The 8,920-nt window shown below is 47.8% G+C and overlaps 1 protein-coding gene across 1 annotated transcript in view; it reads right to left on the reverse strand.

Annotated features, from left to right (window-relative positions):
- Nucleotides 1-8,435, reverse strand: part of SPOCK1 (SPARC (osteonectin), cwcv and kazal like domains proteoglycan 1) — a gene marked incomplete at both ends in the record, with an annotated part of 555,003 nt that extends 546,568 nt beyond the window's left edge. The window contains one exon of the mRNA XM_082652183.1: nucleotides 8,250-8,435. Within this exon, the coding sequence (XP_082508309.1) occupies nucleotides 8,250-8,435 (186 nt within the window). The remainder of the gene's footprint in view (nucleotides 1-8,249) is intronic.
- Between the last annotated feature and the right edge of the window lie 485 nt (nucleotides 8,436-8,920).

Genomic DNA, 8,920 nt, shown 5'->3' on the forward strand with positions numbered 1-8,920 from the left:
CTGAGGGACGTATTTGCATAGAACCCTAAGAAGGGAACCCAGTGAAGTTAATTTGGACATCAGTGTTATCCTTCCAGGAGAGTCCCCAGTAATTCACATCACTAGTCTGTGAATGCACCTTACCTCCTCCCTCAAAATAAATCAACTTCCTGACGTGTGTCACAAGGACATTGGAAGGACCCAGACCCAGGGGCTATGATGCCACATACTGTCCAGCCCTCCAACTGCATGCATGTCTAAACTCTGAGCCTTGTGTGTGGAAATCTTGGTTTCCATCTTTAGCTTCCAAGCCTGGCGTCCAGCTGGTTCTCAGAAATGGTAGCGGGCGGAGGGGGGTGGGGACGAGGGCAAGAAGCAGTCCATATATACCAGTCTTGTTTTTGAAACAGAAACTTCACAGATCACTCTGTCCAAGAAATTCTATGGTACCCTGATTTCTAAAGAGCAGTGGGAACTGTAGGAGCTCTAAAGCCCAGGACACTTGACCACAGAGGGAAGGAGAAACTCATGGGCCCCAGACACCAGAGGAGCAGGAAGTCTTTTTTAAAGGGGGAGGCAGGGCGAGGGCTATTTACACGACAGAGATGTCTGTGCCAGGACCTACAACCAGAAAATTTAAAAAATGAACCACAGAGAACTGCAGACAGCCTTCTAGCCAGCAAGGAATAAAGACAGGCTCAAGGAAAATGGAACCAATTTCCCCAACATTTCTCCAAGACATGAGACAGAAAGCAACATCTATAGCTGTGCGTCAGCAACTCACCCATGCTCCCAGGGCCCAAGGTAAGAGAAGTGACCCTCAGAAATTGTTATCAGAATCACAGGTACACCAGTCACTGAAAGATCACGAAAACCCCACAAAGCAGGTAAGATCACTCCAGTTTTGTTTGTTTGTTTTTGATCACTCCAGTTTTACAGATGAGGAAAGTGGTGCTGTAGCCAAGACCCAAGCTTATTCATGACAAGACTGGACGATGAGCACAGGTGAAGAGGGGCCTCTTCACCAGGAAGAGCTTTGCACAGGTTCAGGGACTGTACCTGAATTGTGAAGGGGGTGAGCTTCTCTGTCAGGCTCACCCTGCCTCTCAACAGCACGGCCCATCTGTTGGTAACCATAATCAGTCAATTGCTAACAGAATGAAAGACACGTGTCAAAAGCCAGCATGACTTACTGGGGCCAGCCCTCTACAAGGGACAGGTCCTCCTCAGCCTGGAGGTGTGCAAAATCCTGGTACGGACTAGTTCACTCCTTCGTTCATTCTTTCACTCAGATTCAATCAAACATTCACTGAGCAGATTTCTGGGCTGGGCTCAGTGGTAAAGGTCTGGGGACAATGAGCTCTGTACATCAGAGCTATAACTAAAAGGAGTTATGAAGTTTGTAAGGTCCTGCTTAGAGATAGGGGTTAGACCAAAAAAAAAAAAAAAAAAGATGTTTTTCAATGTGTGTGTAACCTAGAATTTCCACCTACCAAACACGATAATCGCACATGTGCCAGTAATTCTGCAGGCTTTCCTTTCCCAGGGATTCATCGAGAGATGTGCTTAAGTAATCATTCAAATCAGTAAAATGCTAACAGACCACCTACTGTGTGCAAGGCATGATAAGACTCAGGCTCTTACTTCAGGAAGAATACAACTATTAAAGAAGCTAAAATATAAATACATACACCCATAAGTTGAGGAATAATGCATGAAAGTGTAATAAGAGTTGTTAATATTAATAAAAATAATAGCCTCCACTTAATACTTAACACTTAATTGAGTATTAAGCCAGACACTGCTAACAGCTTCACTTATATTAGCCAGTTTACTCTCCACGCCAACCCAGGGAGGCTGATCAACATAGTGGACTCCTGTGATGTTTGCCCACAAGGCATCCATTTCCCCTTAAGAAACTACCCTTTAACCTTCCTTTAACCATGTAATCCAATGCAGTTCCCACCACCATTCTATGCCCAGGTCCCAGGCCCCGCCCCAGGACTAGGCATGTACCCAGGCCCAGACAATTAGCATATATTCTACCAACTTGGCCACAGTGATTTACTGGAGAATGGGTGCATAATACAGGTAAATCTGACAAGTCTCAATTCTGGGAGTTTTGTGGCAATATGGAGACATAAAAACTACAGTATGTTATAAACGTGTAGCTGCCATGAGTCACCACATGGAACTAATCAGCCTGAGAACACAACCAACATGGGGAAATAAAGCCCAAAGATGGGGGTGGGGAGATGGGGAAGTGGCAAGAAAATGATAAACATACACACACAAATCCGGTGGTGCAAGCCAAGCCCATGGATCCAGCCTTATCTAGATGCATAGTTTATCAGTGGAATTTTCAGTTACACAAGTGAGTAAGTTTTCTTTTCCATTTAAGCCAGCTTGGACTAGATTTCAGTCACTTGCAGTTTGGAGTCCTCACCAATATAAAGCGATCATCCCCCACTTACTAAATGAGAAGTCAGGGATTCAGAGAGGACAAACAGCCTGAAACTAAATTAACTGTCTAAGGTTTTTTTTGGGGGGGTTGGGAGGGCACAATGATTGTGTGCACTGAGACCAGAAACCTGCAGAAGAGTCAGCCTGTCAATTGCTCAGAGCCTGTTTTTCCCCTTCATCCACCAGTTCCAAGGTGGAGACACGTGAGTCGCCCGGCTATGGTCCCTTTTCTGCATCGTGAGTTTATTTCTTGTTTACCTCTACCCAGAGGGAGTAGTCCTCTAGGGTCCCGGCTCCATCCAGGGGTCTATTAAACTCTTCCTTCTGGACACTGTCTTCTTTCTTAGTAGTGCACAAAAACGGAACACCCTACAATTGACGGCATCTGATATTGGAGGAAATATGACCAAAAACAAATACGTGTAATCTTGCGCAAATTATTCAATGTCTTACAGGAAATTTCTTCCATTTGTAATGATCTCGCCTGGGGAGATGAGACCAAGTATGAGCTTGGGTCTGAAGAATTTCCTAAGGAATATAAAGTCACCTCCCCAGGGCTTCCCTAGTGGCGCAGTGGTTGAGAGTCCGCCTGCCGATGCAGGGGACACGGGGTCCGGGAAGATCCCTCCGCGGCTGGGCCCGTGAGCCATGGCCGCTGAGCCTGCGCGTCCAGAGCCTGTGCTCCGCAATGGGAGAGGCCACAACACTGAGAGGCCCACGTACCGCGCAAAAAAAAAAAAAAAAAAAAAAAGTCACCTCCCCAGAGGAAAGGTAAAATGAGCCATCCTGAAGGTGTTCATGTTTAGATATTGAGTGTGTTTGGTTTGAAATATACTACAATGAGTAAATGAGTAGGAAATGATTATAAAATATTTAACTACTAACATTACTGTGTCTCCCCAAGCGAGATCAAATAGTTGAGCTAATGTTTATGTCCCACTCTTCCAGGGGAGGGGTACAGGTCTGATGATCGATCCATTTGGGACCAGTTCTTGCTTTTGACAATAATCTCATCAGTATACAGGAGAGTACTTATCCTCCTAGCAATCCAGTTCTGCTGAAGCACTGTGGAGGCAGGGTTGGGAGGCCCAGGAGACACAGGGGAACTCAGCCTGGGAGGGTCAACTGGGGCAAAAGCTCTGCCATCCTTGCCAGGCAAAAACTAGGTTCTCTCTACAAGGGCCAACTGAAGGTTAGGACAGAAAATACAAGAATGGTCTTAGGGCTATCAACTTTTAAACTGTCCCTTTATAATGATTCCTGTGAAATAATGATTTCTATCAGTGGTCGTCTAGTACAGGGGATTTAAGATAGTGGGTTCATTAAAGAAAGTCAGGATGACAAACTCATTTAATTCTCCTTGAACCTGTTTAATCAAAATGATTTTCTGCTACTCTCTATTACAAGCCAAGTTTCTGTGATGACAGATTAATGACTGATCCACTAAGCCACATCACCTCTCTTGTCACCAACCCCACCGACTAAGCCAGCCACCATTCTGTCAACAAGCCTCACTTGCCCTTGAAACTCATTATAGCTGAGACGTTAAGATCAAATGAGCAGATCAGATGCTCACCGCCACCCCAGTTCTGCTACAGAGACCACCAAATCCCACAGCGTGTGCACAAGAAGGAAAAAGCACGTGGGCTGGTCCTGTGGTCTCATTAGAATTACAAACCCAGGTCACTCCAGAGTAAGATAAATGCCAGCCAAGGCAACACTTGAGTCTTCGGGCCTGCTAAGGTAATTATCCCGGAATTAAATGTCAGGGCTAGTTTCATGAGTGCAAAAGAAAGAAAATGTCATGTTTGGTGTAAGCAACAATATTATTTTAATCAAATCAGAAGCTCATTATTAGCAGAAGATAAGGCCTGATGTGACCCCGACAATAAGCCGTGTCCAGCGCCTGGCTTCCCGCTCCACTCTGTCTCAACCTAAGGCTCTTCACTGATTTCCCTCAGACATAAAGCAGCAAAGACTTGCAGTGTGATACCAGTGGAGGCTCACAGCCAAAATCCACTCTGCTCTTGATGGGCTGCAGTGCAAGAGTCTCGCAAGAGTCTAGAGTCAGACTGCCTGGGTCCAGTCCAGCTGCTCCACAGCCTAGCTCTGTGGGCAAGAGACTTCACCTGCCAGTAAATAAGGACAACAGTACTTCTCTCCCAGAATCGTTATGCATATTAAATGAGATACTATATGTAAAGTACCTTAAACAATGCCTGGCACACTAAGAGCTGGATAAATGTTAGGTATCACCTATTTCTGCAATGTTTTCTTTTTTTTTAATTTCAACCAGCACATATTACCTTTATAAGAAAAAAACTTTAAAAAAGTAACAATAAGAAAGAAATATTGACAGTGTAAGTTAAAGGATTTCATCCAGTAGACAAGTGGTTACCTGAGAGAAGAGATCGCATTTATTTAACTTGCTCACCCTTTTGGCCACTGCCTAGCACATGGTAGACAGTCAAATATTTGCTGGAATGAATGGACGTACAAATGAATGTAGGAATTAACAGAGGAAATTTCCTTAGTAATGGTTATGCAAAGCCAAATGAGATTCAGAAAAAATCAGGAAAACGGTTGTGGCATTCTGACCCCTCAACTTCAAACCACAGAGGATTTTAACTCTGCACACCAGTTGGAGCAGCTGGAGGTGGGAAATTACTGTACAGCTTAAAACAAACATCTGCCTTCTTTATCTTCTCCTTCTTAATACTATATCTGTGCAAAAGTTTGGGTCTCCATCTGGCCAAAACATCCCAACTGCTAGTCTTTATAAAAGAATAATGACCAAACTAACAGGCCACCAGTACACTTAGGAGCAAACACCTGTATGTTGTTATATTCCTCCTGGCTCCATTGCTCCAGGCAACGAGCCACAGAGTAATTGTGAAAGTTTTACTTCTGGAAAGAAGGCGACAGATTATTTGTGTATCTAGAACAACAGGACCTCTTCAAAGCATTAAGTAGGGGCTATCAGGTCATCTCTGGCAACATCACAGCACACTCAACAGGCAGGGGAACACGGAGCACACGGCCCGCCACCATTTCCATTTCAAATTTAGCCAATAACCACCACCAATGGGTATCATCAACTCTCTAAAAGGAGCCCTTAGTTTTCAGTTTCACAAGTTCAAAAATCCCTTCTAAATATCTCTCCCCCAAATGCAAAAAAAGTGACAAGTCAGGGGAAAGGTAAGAAGTTTTCTTTCACGGTGACTTTCAAAACCAAGCATCATAACAATGTCAGGGCCCGGTCTTTCAAAGTTATCAATGGTTTCCACAAAACTCAAAAACAACAGCAGAGAAGCTGAGCTTTGCTAACCTCAAGTAAGGCCTGGCTCAGTGAAAAATGACCAGGCTGGCTGAGCAATGACACCATTAGCTGGGGCTTTACCGACTGTCCACTGAACTACTGGCTCCTGTAGGAAGCAACTTTTAGTCCTTGGTTCCAGGGGACCGAGGCTCTGTGGTCATTCCAAGTAAAAGGCCCAACTGAAGACACTTAGACTTGGCCTAAAGGAGCATCTAGTTTGCATTTCACAACACTTTAAAGAGGTTAATGGCATTAAATTATGTCTGACCCACAGCTAGCAACAGAAGACTCCAGGAAGCATATAAAATGGTTGATGATTGAAGATATTTGTGATTTTGAAGCATTTTGGATGTTGTTAAAATAGTATGCTGGATTAAGTTATCATTTTAAAAGAATATATGCTGCTAAAAATATTAGTTTAACACCTAAAATTGCTCCAGAAACAAAAAAGCAGTGCATTTGTTAAGCATTTGTTAAGCATTCTGTTAAGCTTTGGACATTTTTACAAGGCGGAACTTCCTAATCATTCTAAGAATTACCTAGAATGTTCATTTAAAATATGGATTCCCAGCACTCATCCCAGAACTATAGAATCAGAATCTCTGAGGAGGAAGGGGTGAGTGTGGGTGCTACAATTTAACAAGCACCCCAGGTGAGAGCCTCATGATCAGCCGGGTTTGTATCAATAAAAACACTGATCCAAGAATTTAAAATGTCACCATTTGCAAGGAAGATGAGAAGTGAAGAAAAGCCCAATCTTTCAAAATTTAAATCTGAATGGGAAACAAGAATAATTCCATATTTATGATACACCAAGACTAGAAAACCTTGAACAGACACAAAAGCAGAGTAAACCTTTCCATACCCAAAGACCAACAAGCACAGCCGCTTTCCATCTGACCCAGCTGCCACGCGAACCAAGGCTTGTGCAAAGGGGCCCTTGTCCTCCACACCTGGCCCAATTCTCCAGCTCCAGCCGAGTTAAGCATCTGCCCTGTTCCTCAACTCTATCTAAAATGTAATGGCAAAAGAAAGAAAAAAGCAAGATAGTTCCTATCCTATATGAGTCTGGGAATGGAAGCTTCCTTGGGGCACCTTTTGGGCATCTTGGCCATCTTTTTCAGCTGCAGGCAAAGGCAGTCAGTGCAGGGCTCCTTGGAGCGGAACCAAAAGGGGATCGAAGATGGTTAACAGACTAGATCAGGGACAGGAGGACGTGTGGCAGGGATCTCATGGTGCAGGGTGGTGGGGGGAGCAATAAGCCCTCAAATAACTTGTTCAATGAAAGTGTTTAATCGCCTCTTTCAAGGAAAAGACCACCATCAACTAGAGGGAGAGGGAAGAGGAACAGAGAGGAGAGAGATAAGTAAGCCCCCACTCAAGGCCTAGGCTGCTGTGGAATGGGACCTGGAGAGGTGCTCTTTAGAAAGTCCAAGAGGACACCTGGATTCACTGGATTCCTCAGGCCCTCCCTCTGCAAGGACTGGGCATGCCGGGCATGGGGCTAAGAGGAATCCAGTGTAGGAGGTAACTCGCACACATCTCCCACCTCAGGGAGCCCTGTGCCAAGAACAGGGGCTCGGCGGTATGGGTCTCTCCCAAAGGCAGGAGTTCCCGATGTTAAGTATCATCAAAGTTTTTCCTAGTCCCCTAGAAGCGCAAGGCCCCAGCCACTTGGGGCGGCCTTTGAAAGAGCCGGCAGCAGCTCCCACAGCACAGAGGGGATGCCATCTGCTGGAAAGACTGTGTCAGGTGCCTCTCGTCCAGCATCCTCTGGGGCGTACCTGGGGAGCAGCAGCCAGCCTGAGGCAGAAACAGGCAGCAGATTGCCTCTGGGTGCCCAGGAATAACTTTCTCCCCTCCTACAGCTCCCTCAGAGGAGCAATCCTCTGCCACCCAGGCTCCCCCTCACGGCGGTGGACCAACTCCACGAGGTGCCTCCTCCTTTTCCCTTCCCCTAAAGACGCCAAGGGTCAAAACCACCATGCTCCCACCCGACATTTCATCAGGCCTGTGGCCATGACTCTCCGAACCTCCTGGGACACCTGCCTCCCTACTCAATGAGCTGGGCTCACCCCAAACCTCACCTCTGCAGCAGGCACTCTTCTGGAACACCCTAGAGATGGTCTCAATAGCCGCTGCCTAGGGAGGTCTTCCAGGGGGCTTGGCAAAGTCAACCATCAGCGTTAGGAGAGCTCAGAAGCTTCAGGAGCCTCTCCCTCCGCAGCTGCTCGCTATTTACACCGTGTTTCGTACAGTCACCTCCCCCAGCCCGACAAATACACACACCTGGGCCACAGGTAACAGGCGGAGAGCATCAAGCCTTCGAAGTTCTCTTTAAAGTTCCTCTCAGGCAAGATGAAGCCCAGGAACCCCGAACCGACAAGCTGCCGGCGAAGTCTGCCCCAGTGCCCTCCCCACCCACTTCAGAGGCCCCCTCTGAGAGGCTCCCCCGCCCCCCGCAGGGCCCGGCGGCGGCTGTACTCACGTCTCGAAAGCGGTTCCAGTACTTGTCCCGGTCGTACTGGGAGACTGTGCTCAGCCACTGGTCATTGTCCAGGAAATTGCCGTTGTTGGGGCCCGCACCTCCTGCGAGCGCGTCCAGGTGCCGGCTCTCGACCTGGAGGAAGCACCACGCCGCGGCGGCCGCCGCGAGCACCACGATCGCTGGCATCTGCGGGGCAGGGGCAAGCGGGGGCGGTGAGCGGGAGGCCAGGGCGGTGACGAGCCCCGCGCCGGGCGCCCAGGACTGAGCGCCTCCGCCACCGGCCCCCGCTGTCGGCGTGGGGGGATCTCCCAGCAGGGACAGGGTCAGCCCTCGCACAGCGGGGGGGATCTATAGACCTAGGGACCCCGCTCATGAATGGGGGGCTCAGTTACAAATGAAGAGGCTGCGTCACAAATTAGGGGCCGCTATCAAACTACAGAGGACCTTGTCATCTATTCTCCGGGTGCTCCACTGGCCGCCACTCTCGGATAGGGGCTTCAGTACCCCTCCCCAAAAAACGGAGAGCCCTCGATCCGCAAGCGGCACTCCCAGAGACGGTGCCCAGAGCCCTGGGGTAGGGAGACGGGGAAGAGGGCTCCGAGCAGCAGTCCAGGCTCCGGTTGAATGCGGGGGGGTCTCCCCTCGCCCGCCCTGCCGCCTCGGGGAAAGAG

This window comes from Grampus griseus (assembly GCF_964374135.1).
Source record: "Grampus griseus genome assembly, chromosome: 3".
Taxonomy (NCBI): Eukaryota; Metazoa; Chordata; class Mammalia; order Artiodactyla; family Delphinidae; genus Grampus; species Grampus griseus.